General features: G+C 47.5%; 1 protein-coding gene across 1 annotated transcript in view; it reads left to right on the top strand.

Annotated features, from left to right (window-relative positions):
• The window catches only part of HEG1 (heart development protein with EGF like domains 1), an 85,923-nt gene that overhangs the window by 57,286 nt on the left and 6,251 nt on the right, over window positions 1–22,386 (top strand). The window contains exons 14-17 of the mRNA XM_079767149.1: window positions 4,203–4,245; window positions 4,974–5,011; window positions 15,917–16,004; window positions 21,472–21,646. Of these exons, the coding sequence (XP_079623275.1) occupies window positions 4,203–4,245; window positions 4,974–5,011; window positions 15,917–16,004; window positions 21,472–21,646 (344 nt within the window). The remainder of the gene's footprint in view (window positions 1–4,202; window positions 4,246–4,973; window positions 5,012–15,916; window positions 16,005–21,471; window positions 21,647–22,386) is intronic.

Here is a 22,386-nt window from a genome sequence, read left to right on the forward strand (position 1 = left end):
GTGATGCAAGTATGGAGTCAGGCTGTACCTTTTAGCAGCAGCTGTGGCCCACGTGGGTCAGAACCCACCTTGGCCTCCCTGGTCACGTATCATCTTCGCTGAGCCTCATTTTCCTCTTCTGTGAAATGGGTGTAGCGACACTTCATTGATATTCTAAGAGTTAAAGAGGGCAATATATACATACAGTGGTGCTGTGGAAACCATCCACATTGCTCTTGTATTTTTACCCAGGTTGTTGTTGTTGAATAATGAGCCTTAGTTTTTAAAGGTTTCCTAAAGTATTTAAGGACAGAAAGCTAATTCCACAAACCCTTTAGGTGAGGCTTAAGTTCATTTAGTTTGAGATTAGAGGCTGCTCAGTGAGTGTAGGGGAGAGCCCAGGTCCAGAGTGCGGTGTAGCCTGACTAGGAAGGATTGCAGCAGCCAACACTGGCTGGTGATAGGTGTCCTGGAATCAGTCAAATCGCATACTTGTGGAAAGCGGCATGCCACTTACGGCTGTCAGGACTGCCCGCTAGAGGACTCATTCTGTCAGGAGAGGATAAAAATACATTTGAGGGCAGCGCTGTCATCCTGAGCGTCAGACCCGGGGGCTTAGGTTCATGTACGTCCTCCGCTCTGCACGCAGGCCCTGCGGTGGGTGCCGAGAAGAGGGCCAGTGCTCCGAGATGGGCAGCTTCACGGTGTTCCTCGGCACGTCAGGCTGCCGCCTTCATACAAAGAGATGACGCTTCCTAATTCCATCTTATCTGGGTTAATGCAAAGTGTTCCTCGCCCTTCTTAGACACTGAGCCTTGTGGGAAGGTGACCTCTGCTAAAATCCATCCCCTGGGGCAGCGTGGCTGTCGGGAGGGAGAGGGAAGTGGGCAGAGGTGCAGGCATATAGAGTGCCGGCCCCGGTACACCGCGCCTCTGGAGCTTCTGATGGCCACTTCTGCTCCTGGCTGGCCCGGGCCACTTCCCCTCTGCTTCCAAGTCAGCAGTTTCCTATTTGGGTCGCCTGCAGACTAGCATTAGTGATAGCATAGCTGTCAGAGGTTTGTCAAATGCAATGACACAGGCCCCGGCGATCTGTGTTTATCCAGGGGTGACCCAAGAAGCAGCATAAAGAAACCGTGGTTAGCTTGTGGGCTTGCTGCCGAGGGCCTCTGCAGCCTCATTTCTGCAGTTAGATTTTCCTCTGTAGCCGTCAGGCCTCTGTTGAGTACATGTGGGATCTCCCTGGTCACAGCCCTGTCCGCTGGGTTCTGATGGGTCAGCAGTGACATCTTCTGGCCACTGGTGCTGGAGCACAGAGGTATTTAAAGTGAGTCCCCTTTGGACACTGCAAATCAGGGGTCAGCCCCCTGTATAAATGGGAGGTAGAGGTGAGGGTGTGTGTGTTTTCTAAATCTCTGCAGTTCATATTTGCACACCAGCATAGCTGCGTTGTTACCTGTCGTGCACACACATGCGTGCACACACACTTAGTGTCTCACATGTCTTTACAGTGCCTTTACCAGACTTTCTAACCGTCTATAAGATTAAAGTAGGTGACCTTCCCACAGGTATCGTGGCCTCCTTCCATCATACAGGCTTCGTGATGAATTCCAGCTGCCTGTTGGCAGGTCTCTTTCTCTCACCAGACAGCAAGTCCCTTGAGGGCGGTACCTGTGTCTAGGACATGCTCAGCATGTTGTGGGGTTTAACAGTGTTCTGCCGAATGAACAGCGGATCATAGGGCAGCAAATGACAGGACAAGACTGGCAGGGCTTGAGTTAGTTTCCTGCAAGAGAACAATAGAGTTTTTAGGACTCCACCGCTTATTTTTCTTAAAAGGACAGAGGCTGGAATTTTATAGTGTTCCATATCCACGGGGAAGCCGAATTTGGACATATTGCTAGTTAGTCCCACGTTCATTTCATCCTCAGTGCTCCGCGGGTCAGAGCCCCTCGGGGGGTGGCGATGAGGCGCGCTGCAGTGCCTAGAACAGCACTGTGCCCACAGTCGCCTCAGTCTTCGATGAATGACGAAATGAGCCCCTTCAAAATAAGGAAACATCATCATATCTAGAGTCAGGATACTTCTGAAGCTAAGTGAAAACAGCCCAGCCCAGCAGCCCGCACGCAGGCCGGGCAACAGATGGGTGTGACGTGGGCCCAGATGACCGTCACGGCCTGGGAGCTCCCACCCAGCAGATGCGGGTTGGGTGGGTAGCTCTCATGGGAAAACACTTCCAGGAAGAGGTGTTTACATAGAACTGACTGGTGTGACATCAGGGGCCCTTGGTGCCGCGATGGGTGGGGATGTCACTGGGGCAGAGCCGTGGCACGCAGGGGCAGCTTCCCATTCCGTGACCTGCCGTAGCACAAGGACTGCCACGCGTGCTGCTTCCCACGGCCCAGAGGCAGGAGTGCTCGGCTTATTCCTTAGGGAAGGCCCACGTGAGACGGGGCATGGAGAACCCAAGGGTATCACAGGGTTAGGGGAGGGGCCTCGTTCCTCCGTCCTTCATGGGATGTGATCATGTTAGACCTTGTTGCCAAAAGGAACTGAAGCGCCTAGATGAAAATTCATGCAACCAAGTGAGATTTAATTTAAAAGGTAAATCGGGCTGAAGGAGAAATAAAATGACTGCTTTGTTGAGGCTGGAAGGAAAGTGTGCAGAAAGGTAGACCATCCGGTCCCGCATGTCTGCTCGTGGCAGCCACCCGTCCGAGTTGTGAGCGTCCTGGACACTGAGGCAGAGAAACCTGGTTCTGGAAACAGGAGGGGCCCGTAACGTACAGCACAGCTTGAGGAGCACCCCATCTTTCCTGACTCTGGAGGCTAGAGAAGTGCTGGGCGTCCTCCTCAGGAGGTGACCGAGCGGTACCATGACATCCCACAGTAGCTGCCGTCGGGCCTGCCCGGGCTGCTGCTGATCCCAGGGAGCCCTGAATACAAGAGGATGTGGATCAGGAAAAGCGATTCCATGGAGTCAACGCCGTGCGGTCCAGGTTCACAGCTCTCAGGATCAGCTGTGAGAGAAGTATAGGTGGTTTAGAACAATGTTTGCCAATCTGCTCCACAAACCTCCAGTGATGTCTGTGGCCTATGACAACAAAGTAGATGCTAGGGACCTTTAACATCTAACATTAAAAAATAGAGGGAGGAACACTATTAAGCACAGCTATGTAGTTAACATTATTGTGCATTAATCCATAAGGGAGGATGTGGGGAGTCTGCGAGATCACTGGCCGCAGCCTGCAGGGCGGGCCCCCTCCCCTTTCCCAGCCGTGCACGCTGCGGTATCACGTCCCACGGTTAGCGTGTGTGCTGTCTGTCCGGGGATCACTGCTCTATACTGTGTACCTGTTCTCACCCGTGACTATTGTATGCACCAGACATTAATCATGAATCAAATTTTTATCATTCCTTGCAGCAACGGATTTGTCGAGGGGGCCATTTTTTATTGTCTGCTTTCTCCCAAACCTGTGTTGTAGCTCGGTTAGCTGACTGGAGTGTTGAAAGTGTTCTGTGATCCAATCTATTCAGCAACTGCTGACTCAGGGGGATGGCTGGGCCCCACACAGCCCTCCAGGGAAGCAGTGGGCCCTGAGCCGTACCACCAGAGGGTTCAAGGTTATGTCCTTGGGCCACGTGCTGGTTAGGGCTCATCTCTATATCCCCTGCACAGATGATCAGATAAGCTTCTTTTATGAAAACAGGCGCCCACTAGGACCAGAGGCCAGAGGGTGCCACCACCACCTTGGGGGGGGCAGTGGGGCCAGCACCGGGTTGAAGGTCTGACCTAGAGAAGGTGAAGCACTTGTCTGTGTATGTGATGCTGCCCGGGGGCCACAGAGAACTCCCAGAGAGCATGGCATTCGTTGCAAAATAATTTAAAACATTTATTTGGTGGTTGCTATGTGTCAAGCACTGTGCTAAACCTTATTTTACTTAATCCCCTCCAAGAAACTATAAGGTCGATATTATTATTATTTATTCTTTATAGATGGGAAACTGAGAACCACAAAGAGGTTAATTTTTTTTTTTCTTGGTAAAGTTATGAGTTGAGCTGACAACATTATTTAGCCCAGATAATAGATAATCCTAAAGCCATTTGTGGCCTTGTGGTTCTAGAATATTCTTGTGGACTTTAGGTTGACTGGTGTTTAATGAGCTGCCAGTTTGGGCCAAGGGAGGTAGACACCTTCACGGACTGTCCTTTTCTCTTTCAGCATGTGAAGACGGATATAGGCTTGAAAACGAAACCTGTATGAGGTAGGTTCCAGGTTCACTTATTCTAATGCATTGGTTACAAACCTTATTTAGAAACTAGAGGCCCAGTGCACGAAATTCGTGCACTGGGGGGGGGGGGGTACCTCAGCTCAGCCTGCACCCTCTCCAATCTGGGACCCCTTGGGGGATGTGCGACTGCCCTCTTACAATCTGGGACTGCTGGCTCCCAACCACTTGCCTGCCTGCCAGCCTGATCACCCCCAAACCATTCCCCTGCCAGCCTGATCGATGCCTAATTGCTCCCTTGCCGGCCCAATCACCCCCAACTGCCCTCCCCTGCTGTCCCAGTTGCCCCTAACTGCCCTCTCCTGCTGGCCTGTCGCCCCTAACTGTCCTCCCCTGCAGGCCTGGTCGCCCCCAACTGCCCTCCCCTGCTGGCCCGGTTGCCTCCAACTGCCCTCCCATGCTGGCCTGGTCGCCCCTAACTGCCCTCCCCTGCAGGCTCAGTCGCCCCCAATTGCCTTCCCCTACCGGCCCAGTCACCCCTAACTGCCCTCCCCTGCCAGCCTGATCGCCCAGAACTACCCTCCCCTGCCGGCCATCTTGTGGTGGCCATCTTTGATCCCATGGGGGTGGCCTTCTTGTGTGAGGGCATGAGGGTCAATTTGCATATTACCTCTTTTTTCTATAGGATTACTTAGTAAATTGCCTCAATGATTTCTTTAGAGATTTTAGACTAATTCTTGTTCTTTTTCCTTGTTGACTTGCAGTTGCCCATTTGGCCTTGGTGGTCTCAACTGTGGAAACCGTGAGTATGCAGAAGGGGCCAGTTCCGCGTGGGCAGGGCCTGGCAGGGCTGTCAGCGAGCAGGGTGTCTGTTCCCACCCGCTCCTCAGTTCAGATCTGCTGTTCTCGCAGCCCCTGTGCTGAGAGGTGTGTGGAAAACAAAGCGCTCTGCAGGGACTGAGGGCTGGTGGGGGAGATAAACGCCTCCCTCAGTAGCCCTGGCTGGGAGTGTCACTACAGTGAATTAAGTGTGAGGCGTGAGGCAGGCCGGGAGGGGCCACACCCAAGGAGAATAGAATCTCTGCTTCTGGGAGGGGATGGTTTGCAGGTTTTGGAAGACTTTGGTAGGTATGGAGGAGGCAGGAGGAAGAACAACTTAAAGGTCTCGGGGCAGCCTGGGCTATGGTATTCGCTTGACAGCGTGTAAGTGGATGAGGCTGAGGATAGAGAAAGAGGAAGGTGGAGAGTGGAGGACTAGGTTGGCAGGGGGTTTGGATGGCCAGCCTGAGAGTATAGACCAGTGATGGCGAACCTATGACACTCGTGTCAGCACTGACACGCGTAGCCGTTTCTGATGACACGCAGCCGCATGCCGAGGATGAAACATTTGCTGCTCCTGAGGATGAAACATTTGCGACTAGAGTCTTGGAGTTAGTTTTTTCCTCAAAGTGACACACTACCCGAGTTATGCTCAGTTTTTTGGCGAAGTTTGACACACCAAGCTCAAAAGGTTGCCCATCACTGGTATAGACTGATCCCTATCTGTTGTGGAACTAGCAGGTCTTAGAGCAGGAAGGCAGTTTGGACAAGAAAATCAAGCCGGTCTGCAGTGAGGAGGACAGACTGGGCAGGGAGGGGAACATGGCGGGGTAGAGACTCCAGTACAGTCATAGCCGGGGCTCGGGCTAGAATCTGCTTGTTGATGTTCGTGCTCCCCAAACCACAGCGGGTAGGATGGTGGTAACTAGCTGTGTGCATGCGTGGCGCGTGTCACACCTAATTTAGTTCTTGGAAAAAAGCAGTTGTGATGAATTTAGAATCACTTTCACTGACATTTTCTTATATGAAAACCTGACAAATTGAATCACCCTCAAAGTTATGAAAGATATTCTGGGGTGTAGGATGGAATGGGAATAATAACACTCAGTGCTTCATTTTAGGACCGCTTTGTCCTTTATTCTATAGGTAAACATGCCAACGGTGCATATTCTAAGTTTACTTAGACCACAGGTAGACACGATTTTATCTAACACGTGTAACCGTCCCCATATCTGTTCCCCAGGGGTGCACCTTGCATTTTATGTCCTCAATGATATTTCCTTTGCTCGTAAGCTTTGTTTTAGTAAGTTTCATTATGTACCTTTTTTGAACATGAATAATACATTAAGTAAAATAAAACAAATTCAGTCCTGAGTACACACTCTCTGGGTGTACTCAGCGTGGAGTCGCTTGAAGACCAGACTCTAGAGATTTGGGGTTAAATATCCATCTAGGATCGCCGGTAATTTTGGTCATCCAATTTATCCCAACTGCGAACTAGCAGAGGTTACAGTAGACAGTCTAAGAGAAAGACTGGGAGTACTTCCAAAGCAACTATATTTAGAGTCATACTGAACAGAGAGGGAGGAACCCACAGAATGAATGATTATCTTCTAAGAAGTAGCCACCTGCGGCCACTGAGTGGTGGAGTAAATGACCCTGTGGACTTTAGCAGTTCCTAGGGGCACCATGAAGCAGCTTTACGTGCAGACATTCATTACGATGGACCGAGTCATCACACACCAAACGGTGCTCCGTGTCACTGTGAACTGATTTTTACTCACAACACTTCTAACATCAGATATGTGGGTTTTCCTCACCCCGAGCAGTTCTGACACCACTCAGACCTCGCAGGTGAAGGGCTCAGTCCCACAAGACTGCCCCCACTCAGACACCAATCCCGCGTCCAGGCCTCCGGGACTCATGACCAACCAGCTGTGAATCAGGGGTTCCCTGGCCCCCCTCGTCAGATTCAGTACTTTGCTAGGACATAGAGCGTCCTCAAACTGATCAGGGAGAGGAGTGGTTTGCACCCAAGAATAAACCAGAGAAGACCTAGGACTTTTCAATGTGGAAAACGGAGGCTGAGCAGTCAGGTAAAACATGTAAGATACCTGAGACTTGTTTCGCCAAATGCTGCAATACCAGCACTAAAGGGCACGGTCTTTAGAAGAGATGGTGGTGGGGCTCACAGTAGTGACTACAGCACTAGCCTGCGGGCCTTGTCCTAAGACAGTGGTCGGCAAACTCATTAGTCAACAGAGCCAAATATCAACAGTACAACAATTGAAATTTCTTTTGAGAGCCAAATTTTTAAAACTTAAACTATATAGGTAGGTACATTGTTATTAACTTAATTAGGGTACTCCTAAGCTGGCCTTTGCTCAAAACTCAAGGGGCCAAAGAGCCACATGTGGCTCGCGAGCCGCAGTTTGCTGACCACTGTCCTAAGACATTAGACGGATTAAAAACAGAGAGGCATAGATAACATAAAGAATCATTTAAGCAAGGGAGGAGATCACAACAGAGTTGCATCACATTCACAGGTAACGTATTGGAATATAGCCCCGTCAGATGGCAAAGAGTGAATGAGCAAGAGGGTGAGGAGTGTGGTCAAGGAGTGTGGAGCTGCAGCAGCTGTAGGGGGAGCCAGGGAGCAGGAGGGGAGAGAGGCCACCTGCCCCGTCCTCCTGGGGCCTCTCGGCCCTGACAGGTCTCATAGAATGGGCCAGTGACTCGGACCCGCTTTGGTCAAACAGCTTCCCAAAACGTTTTTACCGGGAGAATGCTTCCTACTTCTCAGTGAAGGGAAGAGTGAGCTGTAGAGGGAGTGGAAGTAGGAAAAGCCCTCTAGCGGTGGGGGGGAGTGAGTGCATGGCATTGTCCTAAGTGGCAGCTAGTGGTCCCCCTACCTCCACTCCCCCCGCCCCGGGATTATTAAATACGATAGGTGTCTGGAGATGACAAACCCCTACATCCGTGGGCTGTTCCGTAAGTTTCTGTGTCTCCCCATTTTGTGTGTGGGGTCTTGGAAGTAGCCAGGATTTCTCTCTGATCTGGAACTTTTTTCTGTTTATCCAAGTTGCTCTCATGTCCAGCAGGGGGCACACTGCTGTCTGGATGGAGCCTAGCTCCTGGCCGGCCACCTTTTGGTTGGTGACGCGTGTGTTAACTCAGTGATGGCGTGTAAATACCACTTTATGATTTTGAGATCTGTATTAGTGTTAGTGTTGCCAGGCAACTAATAGGGGCTGATAACAAATAGTATCTGCCACCTGCTCCGTTCCCTGAGTCCGGGACCAGCCCTGGGCGTGGGTGAAGGAATCAGGAGCACCTGAACTTCATCCCCATCTGTGGCCATGGCGCCTTGGAAGTCTGGCTTGTCACTCAGTGTTCTGTGCCAAGCACCAGGGCTCTGACCACTCTCCACTGCCACTTCTGCTGTCATCCAGAGGCGGCGAGTGCCTCCTGGGGGCTGTGCTTGGGCTGGGTTTTTTGTAGACAACAAGTGCTTGTTCTCTCTGCATCCTCGGGGCACACATTCTGCCGAAGCTCAATGAGTCGGGCGCCCAGCTTTGTCCAGCCGAGCCATGGCCTTGAGCCTCCCTCACTCCTACATTCCTGGGAGACGTCCAACTCTACTGTATTCTGGGGTTCTGCATAGCCTATGACCTGTCTGTCCAATTAGCTCTCTAGTTGTGTCCAGATTGTATGCCTTGTTCCTCACAGAGAATGTCCTTCAAACTGCGAGGGCAGTTCGAGCCCTTCTTTCACGTCCCTTAGTTCTGAGGTAGTGAGGGCCCAGCGGGACTCCCGTGTGCACCTGGCAGGGCCACCTACACCTGGGCAGCTCAGGGTTGCACCCGTCTCATCACTGCCCTCCTTTTGATGATGTTCCCGTGTAAACCGTCTCTGTTTATACCCCAGTCCTTGGACCACGTGTCCACTGGCCCCATTCCTCTTACAGGCTTGTTGTGAGGATGCCCCCCCGCCCCCCCGTCCTTCTCTGGCTGCTCCACCTTTTCCTCGGTGTGCCTGCTCCCTCCTGCACCTGAGTTTCATATTGGCTCCTCCTCGCAGTTTTATTCTATCTCCCATGACATCCCGGTTTAGCTCGCCCTTTTTCTCTTTCTAAAATATATTTTTTCATAACATGAAGCAACACATGCCCATTGATTTTAATATTTATCCCAAGTTAATTAGAAAATAAACAAATTCAGGGAAGAAGAAAGCTAAAAGAAATGGTGTCATCATCCGTGAAACATCACTGGTCTGCATCCTTGCTGCTAAGTGTGGGTGGACCCGCAGCCGCAGCAGCTCCCAGGAGCTATTGGAAACGCAGAGTTTCCACCTCCTCCCACCCACCCCCCCACTCCAGTCCTGCTGCAGCAGAACCTGGACTTTAAGTGAATTCGGTTAATATGCAGGTTCATATGCATTTCCAAGTTTGAGAAGCACCAGTGTTCTGTATCTGCCCAGCGTTATGTATGGAATTGGATCTCATCAAAGGTACTATTTGTAACCTGCTATTAAGTTGAGTAAACTGTGCAGTATTTTCATTCACCTAACTTTATACTGTCACTTTCCATACTCCGCGGCATGCTACTCTGTGGATTACCATCATATACTTACCATTCGCTTGTTACCCTCTTGTAAGTTTGTCATACAGTTCCATCCTCTAAGCCATCTTCCCACTTTGTGGTTAGTGTCCTTTTGTGATTACGAAGCGCACATCATCTCCTAGATTACCCTTGTCTGGCCGCAGACGTTTCGTCCACCCCCTTTCATATCCACAACCTGCCCCTTCACAGCCCATCCTTTCCGTGCGAAGGTTCCCTCCCGCAGATTCCTGCACAGCCGCCCAGCACGGCCAGCGGGGAGTTAGAGGTGCACAGGGCAAGGTGAGGGGAAGGGGTGCACAGCTTCCATGCCCTCCGAGTGTGTGACTCCCCCCAAACTCTCCGAACCCTGTCCTTTTGGGGTTTCTGGAGGTATCATTACAGAGGCACGATTGATTAAATCATTGCAATCAATTCAACCTCCAGGCCCTCTCCCCTCCCCGGAGGTCAGGAGGTAGGACTGAACATTCCGACTCTCTAATCACAAGGTTGGTTCCCCTGGCAACCAGTCCCCACCCTTAGGTGTTTTCCAGAAGTCACCCCATGAGCATCACAGAAGACACCTTTATGGGCTCTCATCACTTAGGAAACTTAAGGGTTTTAGGAGCGCTGCCTAGAACTGGGATGAAGACCCAATATGTATTTCTTATTATAAATCACAATGTCACAGTTGGCTGAGGTTCTCTTCTGGAGTAACGAAGCCTGCCTAGCTTAAGCAACAAAGACAGTTTATTGGCAGGATCCCGGGGAGTGTCATGGGATTCCAGCCTCAGGGGGGTGCAGGGGCCACAGCAGCTGGCGGCCAGGGGCCTTCCTTCACGGGACCCCACCTTCACCTCTGCTCTCCGCTGTGCACAGGCGCGCTCTCCTTCCCAGGCCACATGGTGGAAATAGGCTCGCCAGGCGTCACCGAGTGTGTGCTACCCGTCCAGCCATTTTGAAGGAGGAGGTTCTCTTATTTCCCCCAAATTGAAATTCCTGTGAAGGAACTAATTGACCCATGTGTTTCCTCCCAGACCAATCGGCTGTGGCCAGGGGAAGGTATCCTGCCAGCCTGACCACCCCACCATAACCTGCCCTGGGGGTGAACAGTTCCCGAAAGAGGGCTGGCTAAGCAGACAGTCCGGTAGAATCCACCCAAATAAGCACCCGAGCAAGGACAAAATAGTTTGTGGAAAAGGCTAAGGCTCAGAATGGTTGGCTTAATGAAAACTGCCGACAGTGATGACAGCGACATCAACCTAGGATCAAACTATAAGAATAAAGAAAAGATAGAGCCGCTGCTGGAGAAAGACTGAAATGTCAGCAAATGTCAGAAAGTAAGCCTGGCCAGCATGGCTCAGTGGTTGAGCGTCAACCCAAGAACCAAGAGGCCACCATTTCGATTCCCGGTCAGGGCACAAGCCTAGGTTTTGGGCTCAATCACCAGTAAGGGCTATGCAGGAGGCAGCCGATCGATGATGTTTCTCTCTCATCTCTCTCATTGATGTTTCTGTCTCTCTCTATCCCTGTCCCTTCCTCTCTCTCTAAAAAATATCAATTAAAAAAGAAAGACTGAGAATTCCAAGTCCATTCTGGAGATCTCCTCTAAGTGGAAAGGATAAGACAAACAGACGTAAGCTGACACCCACTGCCTTCTCTCATCTTAATAAGTCACCTTTCAGAGCACCTGCGGAAATGATGAACATTACAGTTGATGTTGATTCGAACCCCGTGCACTTGTACATCATCACGTGGCCTCATAATAAACCTAAAGTTAGTACTTGAGTCCAAAGAATCACATAGTTCATGAACTGACTTCACAGCTGGTATGAGAAAGAAGATCTGCGGGTTGTATTGCCCATAAACTTATTACAAGTTTCCAGTGATATGGCTGCCAAAGAACATCAAACATACTCTTTAAAAAAATTATATATGTGTATAAAATAAATTATGTATATGTAGTCACACACAATTTCTACATTTAGAGAAGGTTATGAGTGAGTGAGTGTGTGTGTGTGTGTGTGTGTGTGTGTGTGTGTAAAATCTGGGAGAGCCCTAGCTGGTTCGGCTCAGTGGATAGAGCATTGGCTTGCAGACTGAAGAGTCCCGGGTTCGATTCCAATCAAGGGCATATACCCGGGTTGTGGGCTCCATCCCCAATAGGGGGTGTGCAGGAAGCAGCCCATCAATGATTCTCTCTCATCATTGTTTCTATCTCTCCCTCCCTCTCCCTTCCTCTCTGAAATCAATAAAAATATATTTTTTAAAAATCTGGGACATATAGAAAACCCCAAAGAAGAAAGTAAAGTACTTGAGGCAGCCCTAACTTCCATGAGTGTTTTGGTGAGTTCCCTCCCAGCTCTTTCTCACTGCTCATGTGCACGCTAAGGTTCCTCTCCTGTGTAATCTCAGCCAGTGCTACCCAAGGTCTGTCTGCAGGCCGGCAGCATCGCTGTGCTCCCGGAGCTTGCTGGAGGTACAACTTCTCTTCTTGGCCCAGGCCCAGACCTGCGGAATCAAGCCTCTTCAGGTGGGGACCGCCTGAGTTTGCACAGCCTCTGGGTGATTCAGACCCACAGGAAAGTTTCAGGAGCATGGGGGTACACCAGTGCTCCTCAAAATGTGATCTGCGAGCTGTTATCGGGCTGCAACAAGATAACACAAAAATTGAGAGGAAACACGTAGAAACATTGATGTTAAACTTAGAAACATTGATGTTCATTGGACATGCTGTGACATCCAGCCATGGGATCCTTTTAAAAAGTAGTATTATTGTATTTGACAAAGTCACTCCACAGTAGACTCCTTAAAAAAAGGAGAAGGTGCCCTGGCCAGGGTGGCTTAGCTGGGTGAGCGTGGTTCCATGAACCAAAAGGTGGCCAGGTTTGATTCCTGGTCAGGGCACATGCAGGCTTTGGGTTGGGTTCCTGATCTGGGTGCATACAGGGGGCAACCGATGGATGTTTCTCTCTCACACATTTATGTTTCTCTTTCTCCACCTTCCTCTCTCTAAAATCAATAAAAAAATAAGAATCTGCAGGCCCACTAATAAAAAAAAACAAAAAGGAGAAAGGGAAATTCATGAAAGTTGGTGCCTGTGGGGAAAGATGAGACTTCATTTTCTTTATTTAAAAATAATATAAAAATGCACAAGCAAAGAAAAAGAGGTCCTGGACCACGGATGGTTTGAGAAGCCCTGGGCACAGTGCTTCTGAGTCTGTCTCTTCGGAGACAAAACGGCTTGTTTTCCAGGGGAACCTGCCACAACGGCAGCCACCTGTGAGGCCACGTCTAAATTGAGCACCTGCCTGTTTTGCTGGCGTGAGAGGTTTTGCATCTGGTGTGGAGGGATGAGTAGGAGGCAGGCTTTGGTCTCTAAAAGCAGAGGGCCACTGTAGGTTGGTTGGTTCGTTGGTTTCACTGTAGGTTTACTAAAGCTGGGAAAGAGCGCGATCAGATTTGTGTTTTGAAACGAGGGGCCACGACGGTGCAGGAAGGTATGTTGGGAGGCGGTTCAGTTGTCTAATCAAGAGTTGACTATCGCTTAGGGCAGTGATGGGCAACCTTTTGAGCTTGGTGTGTCAAACTTCGCCAAAAAACAGCATAACTCGGGTAGTGTGTCACTTTGAGGAAAAAAACATTATTTCGCAAATGTTTCATCCTCAGGAGCAGCAAATGTTTCATCCTTGGCATGCAGCCGCCTCAGCGGCCGCGTGTCATCAGAAATGGCTACGCGTGTCAGTGCTGACACGAGTGTCGTAGGTTCGCCATCACTGGCTTAGGGGGTGGTACTGGTGATGAGAAAGAGTTGAAAATCAAGATTTGTCTTTTGTCTTTTGTCTTCACGTTTGTTAAAAGTGAAGTTTGAATACATGTATTAGGAGGTGAGGGAGGGAATGACCTCATTCCAAGGTTTAGCTTTGTTTTCTGTACATCTTAGTACTCATGGTCTTCAAGATAACCAAGTTTCTGTGCTGTTTATTCAAATAAAGGGTAGGCAAATGGTTGCTTAGCATGCATTTGCTTTTGTCTCGCAGCCAGCTCACTCTCGGCTCCGTGCATTTTCCTTTGGTGTTACCTGAAGGCATGGAGAGCATGGTTCCATCTTATTTTACTACAGGAAACATGGCTATCAGTCTCTTTTACATCCTGGACCATAGGACCTCAGAGCAAAATTTTAATTTTATTTCCACAACAATGGAAAAAGCTATCTGGCACTGGCTGGTGGTGTTCAGTGGTTAGAGTGCCGGCCATGCACTGAAGGGTTGTGTGTTCAATTTCTGGTTTAGGGCACATACCTGGGTTGCAGGTTTGATCCCCAACCAGTCAGAGCGTGTGTAGGAGGCAACTAATCGATGTGTCTCTCTCACATTGGTGTTTCTCTCCCTTCCTCTCTCCCCCCATTCCTTCCACTCTCTCTAAAAGAAAGAAATGAAAAAAATATCCTTGGGTGAGGATTAATTTTTAAAAAATCATTATTTAATAAGCTTTACTAGCCCTGACTGGTTTGGCTCAGTGGATAGAGCATCGGCCTGCAGACAGAAGGGTCCCAGGTTCGATTCCGGTCAAGGGCATGTACCTTGGTTGCGGGCACATCTCCAGTGGGGGGTGTGCAGGAGGCAGCTGATCGATGTTTCTCTCTCATCGATGTTTCTAACTCTCTATCCCTCTCCCTTTCGCTCTGTAAAAAATCAATAAAAATATTTTTTTGAAAAGAGTCACAGATCTTTAAAAAAATAATAATAAATAAATAAATAAATAATAAGCTTTACTAAAATAAGATTTTGCCAGAAATGCACAGGTATAAAATTTATGGATTAAAAGTTAATATTGTTATGTGTGATATGTTCCTGTGTATCTGACTGCTAATTTTTGGTAGTTAAATTCCATTTGTATGTATTGAGGAAACCACTCAGTGCCTAGCATGGTATATGCAGTGGTTCCCAGCTGTGGTCTTAACTGACCAGTAATATTTCTTATTCTTTTTTTAAAAAATATATTTTTATTGATTTGAGAGAGGAAGGGGGAGAGAGACAAAGAGAGATAGAAACATCAATGATGAGAGAGAATCATTGTTTGTCTGCCTCCCACACGCCCCCCACTGGGGACGAGCCGCACCCCGGGCATGTGCCCTTGACCGGAATCGAACCTGGGACCTTCAGTCCCCAGACCGACGCTCTATCCACTGAGCCAAACCAGCTAGGGCAGTAATATTTCTTATAAAACTGGAAAGTCTAACCTAGGGTCACCTCCTTTTTATTTTATTAATTAAAAACCTAAAACCAAATTTAGAATTTTTATATTTACTGTCACTATACATTTAAAAAACACACGAAACAACACCAAAGGATGGGAAGTAGCCAAGAAAAGATTCTATATTTTCTCCATTAGTGTTTAGAAACCTATTTTACTGGAGGCATAATTTACACATAATAAAATGCACACATAATGAGGGGAAACCAGGAAGGACAGAGTCTTAGAAGACAGAACAATGATTAAAACCAGGTAGATTTGATTTTTGAAAAATTCATCTACTTCATTTTTCTCTTTTTACCATGGGTTATGAAAATGTCCTCAGGGCTGGTCTGCAGGTACCCTTTGGGAGCCATTCCAGGAGTGGCTGAGAAAGAGGGACTTGACTGAAAACAGTGTAGGGGAGAAAAATAACTTTTCCTTCCCCCTTCTACATTCTTGGCTGACACCCCCAAACATCACCATAATAAAGTATATGAACAGGTGAACAGAATTTAATTACATGTGTGCACATGGGAGCCCCACAAGAGGAGACTCCAAAGGCAGCCGATGATTGAGGCTAATACACCCTCCTGAGCTAAGGGCAGGACCAGGGCCCTGGGGCTGCAGAGTGGGGAAGGCAAGTCATGGGAGGGTGAGAAGAGGAAATGTTTGGCAAACGATGGCTTCCCCGCCAAGTAGGACAATCTCTCCGCTGACAAAGTTCTCTCCGCTAATAGCTCTATTCCTGGTACAGGCGGCCTTTCTAATGTAACTCTCCCTTACAAACGGGTAAATAATGCTCTGTTTTCAGAGCTTCTCCTATGTCTGCAATTTCTCAGAAAGAATCCATATGCCAAAGAGGCATATTTTGGGCTGGCAAATTCTGCTGCCCTCTGACCTAGAAAATGTAGAGCTAACCCTTGAGGAGCCCTTGCTGGGGACCCAGGAAGTGAAAGGTGAGGTCACTGTGGGGTCGGGAGGAGAATCATACTTGTGTATTCGTTTCTTCATTCATGACCTCTTACCAGTCTTTTTCTTTTAAACCTGTTTAGCCTATCAGCTTATCACCGTGGTGATTGCAGCAGCAGGAGGCGGGCTTCTGCTGATCCTGGGCATTGCACTGATTGTCACCTGCTGCCGGTGAGTGATGGAGTTCACACTCTAATTCTGTTCCTTTGCATGTGCTATGCAAGGGCCATTTTTTTACTCTTCGGGAATGTTCGGGGTGGTTTACAACATTAAATCGTAATATGTGACTGAACCACTAAAAGGAGCAGAAAGGGAAATTCATGGTAGGTAGTGCCATTGGAGGAAAGAAAAGACAGCAAATAGGACTTTATTTTCTTTAATGAAAAGGAATATCCAAAAGCACAAGCAACAAAAAAGATAGATTAGACTGCATCAAAGTTAAAAACTTCTCTGCTAATGTATGGGACATTTTTTCTCTACCCTTTTAGGTTCTTTGGTCTGATAATCAAGTTAACATAAGACAGTTTAATGGGATAAAAACACATTTAATTATGTGTATAGGTGGTGGGTGGTGGCACATAAAAAGGTGAGACCCACAGGCAGTCAGACAATTGAGGCTTATACTCCATCCTGAGCTAAGAGAAGGGGCAGGGGCCTGCGACTTCAAAGGGGAGGAAGGTGATTTACAGGGAGATGGAGAAGCCAACGTTCGCCCTGCCATGCAGAGACAGTGGGACACAGAGGGGACTTGGAACAAACGGCCCTGCTGAGCTCCCCGACAGCTTCCCATGCCCAGCCCACACTCTTTGTAGTGATCTCTGGTGATAGCTCTCTTTCTGGGCCAAGCCCTCCATCAAAATCCTTTTAGGCAGTTAAAGGGAGGTATAAAAAGCTCTTCCTGAGTCTTTTGGGCCTTGATTGTCTCCAGCTCAAATTTGCCTGCAGGCCAGAGTGGCATGTTCTGGGGAGACTTGTTCTGAACCCCTTCAGCTTAAAAGATCACTATCAAGAAAGTGAAAGGACAAACCACAGAATGGGAGAGAGTATTTGCAAATAAATCATATGTGTAATAAAGGACTTGTGTCTAGAATATATAAAGATGTCTTACAACTCAATAATAAAAAGACATTAAATCATAATGGACCATTTTAAAAATGTCCAATTTTAAAATGGAAAAGAACTTGAAAAGACATTTTTTCAGAGAAGATATACAGTGTCCAGAAGGCACATGAAAGGCTATTCAGCATCATTAGCCATCAGGGAAATACAATCAAAACTATCTTATACCCACTGTGATGGCTAATTTAAAAAAAGAGCCCTGGCTGGGTAGTTCAGTTGGTTACAGTATTATTTTGATACGCCAATGTTGCAAGTTCGATCCCTAATCAGGGCACATACAAGAATTAACCAGTGAATACATTACTAAGTGGAATAGCTTTACCTCAGATGATTGGGTAATAAAAACTGAGGGGATGGAGAAAGGTACAAAGAGAACAATGCAAGGTCATTTTCAACCAGCACTTCTCTCTAAAATCAACCAGTCAGTAAAATATTTTTTAAAACCCAGGAAATTACAAGTGTTGGTATGAGGATATGGAAAAATTAGAACACAAATACTCTGCTGTAGAAATGTAAAATGATGCAGCCTCTTTGAAAGTGGCCATTCCTTAGAAAATTAAACACAGTGTTGCCATTTGACCTAGTACTTCTACTATGTATATACCAAGAAAAATGAAAAGTTATGTCCACACAGAAACATGTACATGAATGTTCATAGTAGCATTATTCATAATAGCCAGGAGGTGAAAATAACCCCAGTATCCATCAACTGATGAATGGATAAGCAAAATGTGACATATCCATACAATTGAATATTATCTATCTATATATATAAAAGGCTAATATGCTAAGTGTCTGACCATCCAACCAGTCGCCATGATGCCCACTAACCAGCAGGGGGCAGACGCTCAACACAGGAGCTGCCATGGCGCACACTGGCCATTTATAGAGAAATGGCACTGCGGACCTGGTGCCCACAAAGCAACACTTGGCTTCCCCCAAGTGGGACACAGGCCCTGCCATCACCCCAGAGCGACATTCCACCAAATCACAGCCAACACTGCCAAGACCCCATGGCTTGAAATGCGGCCCACAGCCCAGCCCAGCCCAGAAATGGTGGCTGTGGGTGCCAGGTAATGACATCACATAGCAACGCCCAGCTTCCTCTCCCTAGCGACTAGCCTCCTTGGAGTTTCTTCAGCCCAGGAACACAACTTGCTTTATAGCCAGGTGCAAACATTTTACAGTTTAACCAAATGTCTGTGAAATGTTTTCACCTGCCTCATCTCATTTGATCCTCACAGAAGTTCTGGAGTAGGTAGATAGGAGACTCAGTAGAAATCCTATTTTCTTTTCATTAGCCAGAAAATGGAGACTTAGAAAGTTTAGAAACTTGACATGACTGAAAAGAAGTAAGAAAAGGTAAACCTTGAAAATGACTTCAGGTTTACTCATTGTGCAGAACATAGTCAAACACTGCTGCAGTTAAATATTTCACCCTTTGTTCTCCTGTGTGACCTACAATAATAGTCTGCTTCATGTTGATATTTACTGCTGTGTTGCTGACAATTACCTGAAAGAGAAGTTGGAGTGCTTTGCTGGGCTGGAAAAGGTTTAGCTAAATCAGAAAGCAGGTCTAATTAAGCAAATACACACACACACACACACACACACACACACACACACACACACGTATAGGTGGTGGGTGGTGGCACATAAAGCACTGCCAAGACCCCGGGCGTTGCTACGTGATGTCATTACCTGGCACCCACAGCCACCATTTCTGGGCTGGGCTGGACTGTGGGCCGCATTTCGAGCCATGGGGTCTTGGCAGTGCTTTATGTGCCACCAACCACCACCTATACGTATGTGTGTGTGTGTATCTTGCTGGCGCCAATGATACGTGTATTTCCATCTGTCATTGTCGATCGTGAATTTGGTTGACACTTCTATTATAGAGAAAGGGTGAATGAATAGCGATATTAAAATATTTCTTCTAATTAATTTCCTTTCAATGTGCACGAATTCGTGCACCAGGCCTCTAGTTCAACCATAAAAAGGAATGAAATACTGATACTGATACATGCTGTAATGAGCATGAGCCTTGAAAAAATTATGCTAAGTGAAATAAGCCAACCTTCAAAGACCAAGTATTGCATTTATATGAAATGTTCCAAATTGGCAAATCTAATAGAGACAGAAAGTATATGAGTAATTGCCTAGGGCTGGGTGGGCAGAGGGTAGAATTGAGAAGTAAAGGCTAAGGAGTATGAGGTTTCTCTTTGGAGTGCTGAAACTGTTCTAAAATTGTGATGATGGTTACACAATGCTGAATATACTAAAAACCACTTATTGTATACTCTAAATGGACAAATTAAAAATAAAACAAAGATGAAAGGGGTTACCTGAGATACCTGAGCACAGAGAAGTTGTAGCAGGCCCGGGATGAGCAGACGCAACTGTGTGCTGGGCGCTGGGCTTCCTGGGAGCCAGCGGGAGTGGGTTTCTGTTGGGAAGGGAAGAGAAAACACAGAGTTGGTTCCCCTTCTCTGTGATTATCTATTCAGATAAGGAAACATTATGACCTTTGATTTAGATGCTAATAAATGGCAGGCATTCTCCTTACATAACAGACGGAGGAAACCTACCAAAAGAGCAAGTTCTCTTTTCGACCCCTGACATGCAGGACGTTTTAAGATACCCTTTGTCTCCAGTAAGGCTGAGGGACCAGGTTGCCCTAACCTCCCATTCGGGATGCAGGCTTCATGGTACACCCTTTGCCGGTCACTTACAAAGTTGCCACCAAATGATCGAAGATAAAGTTTGTTAAAAAAAAATATTGAAACCTGTGAAGTATTTTTGTGAGTTTATTTGAGCCAAACTGTCAACATATGCCAGGAAGCAGAACCTCAATGAATTGAGATAATGCTCCGGAGAATGGCGGGTTACATCTGTATTTATATATTGCAATCAAAGGAAAGGGATGTAGGAGGGTTACATGAAATCCATTGGTGATAGACTAGAGAGGTGGGAGAAAGCAAAGCAGGGAAACCCCTGGGATTAGATAAAAAGTAAAATGATAGACACATACTTAGGTGGGTGCAGGAACAATTAACATGATAATGAAGAAATTTGTGGTATCTGTCCTGGAGCCCAGGCACATTAGGTTGTGCCCTAAGGGGTCCAGAAAAAGGGAAGTTACAAGTTACCCGGACATTTCAAGGAAAGGTATGTTATTATAGATGCAAAAAGACAGATAGGCTCAGTTAAGGTAAAGGTTGACCATGTCAGTGAAGATACCGGCCTAGGAAGTAACTACCCACCATAACTGCTTTTAAAGTTTAATTTCAAAGACCATCCTTTGTGATTACTTTAGGTCTCTGAGTTTGCAAGACCACCATGCAGGCCTCCCCTGAGCTTGTCAGGTCATCTGCTGGCCCCTTTCATCCACAAGTATAAGTGAAATAAAATTCTGGGGCAGAGACTAGGAGCTGCAGAGAGAAATCCTGGGTGCTCAAGGGGACATAAGCCTCCTGTGTGCTAAGTGTGTGTAACCATATGGGGAAGGACCCTGTGACTGTTGGTCACTGGAAAGGAAGGCTAGTTGTGAATAAGTAAGCCATTGTGTGAGACCAGGTGCCCCACCCTCCCGGGGCAGCACAGTGGCAGGCTTATTCTGAATTTGCAGGAGGAACAACACCTAGGCCACACACTGGACATTTGCTTTTATGACCGCGGGTTGCTTTGTGCTTTCCGAAGAACATTTACTTATAGGAAAAGGAGATAGAAGGAAGAAACGTCCAGGGTAAATATGGGTAACAATGTCTAGTACGTAGGTGACGAACATATTCCAACAATTTCCAGTGACCTCTCACAAGTAGGGGACTTGCCCCAGAGTTTCCCTGACCCACTGACATGAGACGTGTAGGTGTATAAATAGGTGGCTTTTTTTTTTGCAAACAAGACATCCTGGTTTTGTGGTTTGTGAAGTAGCTTCATGAGGTAGAAGAGCACTAGCCAGGGCGTCGGACGGCCTTTGTTCTAGTCCCAGCTTTGTTAGCAGCGAGATGTGGCCCGGGGAGCAAGTCCCATCTCTCCGCCCAGCCAGAGGCACCCCACCCCCAGAGCTCCTGTTTTAATAAATCTGCGTGACATCTAGAAGCTCCATGTGCATTGTGATGCCCCAGCTAGCCGGGAACCAGTGGGCCGAAGGCCTTTCCTCTGACTCTGGGCTCCCGGCTGCCCCCACGGTGCGCGGTTCTGTCCCCAGGAGGGTCAGAGTCAGCTCTATGGCAGCTCTCTCACAGGTCTGCCCATGGCCCCCTGGGCCTCTTAGGTGGAAGGGTTTTTGCATCTGTTCTTATACCTAATTGCATTTTTACTTGTTTTGGGCAAATACTAAAGATAATAACAATAATGACATTCCTGGGTGGGCCGCTACAAAGAAATACCGGTATAGTGGTAGCTTTAGGTCTAATTTACCTTGTAAAATGCTGGATGGTGCTTTCACAAATACCTGTTCGTCTGTTTTTTACAAAATTTATTCATTTAAATTTTCAAATACTGTTTTACCCCACAGAAGGAATAAAAATGACATAAGCAAACTCATCTTCAAAAGTGGAGATTTCCAAATGTCCCCGTACGCTGAGTACCCCAAGAACCCTCGCTCGCAGGAATGGGGCCGGGAAGCTATTGAGATGCATGAGAACGGAAGCACCAAAAACCTCCTCCAGATGACAGACGTGTATTACTCGGTGTGTATCCCGTGTCCGGGGGGACCGCAGGCTCCCGTTTCCTCCGAGAATTAAAGGGATTCTGTTTGGCTGTAGTAAAAGCGCTACAGCCAGTTACAGGTTAAAGGGAATGATGGCCTAAGCCCTTTATGGACAGAACTTCATATTCAGTTCACTTAGGATCTATTTGCATGTTCGTTATTGGAACTGACAGTGAGATATGAAGGCTGTTTCCACAGAGCACATTGCCTTTATGGGATGGTAGCAGTAGCCGCCTTGTTATGGACCTTGCTTTTAAGTTATAGGCGTGGATACTGAAAGATAGAGAAAGAATTTAACGACACTTAGCCTTTGGCCCTTTCCTTTTTATCTCTTGTCTGCCCCACTTTACCTCATGTCGTTGGGTAATCGAAACTGAGGGGTTGGAGAAAGGTATAAAGAGAACAATATAACCTCATCCACCACCAGCATTTCTCAGAGGTTTCGAAGATATATTTAGTAGGTGTTTAATCATTTGCTATGCCCCGCCCTGGACTGTGTCACTTGGACAGATGGGACACTCCCTGCAACCCTTGCTTCTTCTGTCCCACAGCGAGGAATCCATGTCATATTTCCAGGCACTGCTCAGTTCATTTCGCATGACACTGCGTCAGCCATAAAGCAAACACATAAAGCCGAAAAATAAATAGGTGTCAGGTGACTTCTCACGCCATGTTGGAGCGGTAGCAATAAACATGCACCCTGGCTCCGCAGGAACTTAA

The sequence above is a fragment of the Cnephaeus nilssonii genome, assembly GCF_951640355.1.
Source record: "Cnephaeus nilssonii genome assembly, chromosome: 3".
In the NCBI taxonomy this organism is placed as follows: Eukaryota; Metazoa; Chordata; class Mammalia; order Chiroptera; family Vespertilionidae; genus Cnephaeus; species Cnephaeus nilssonii.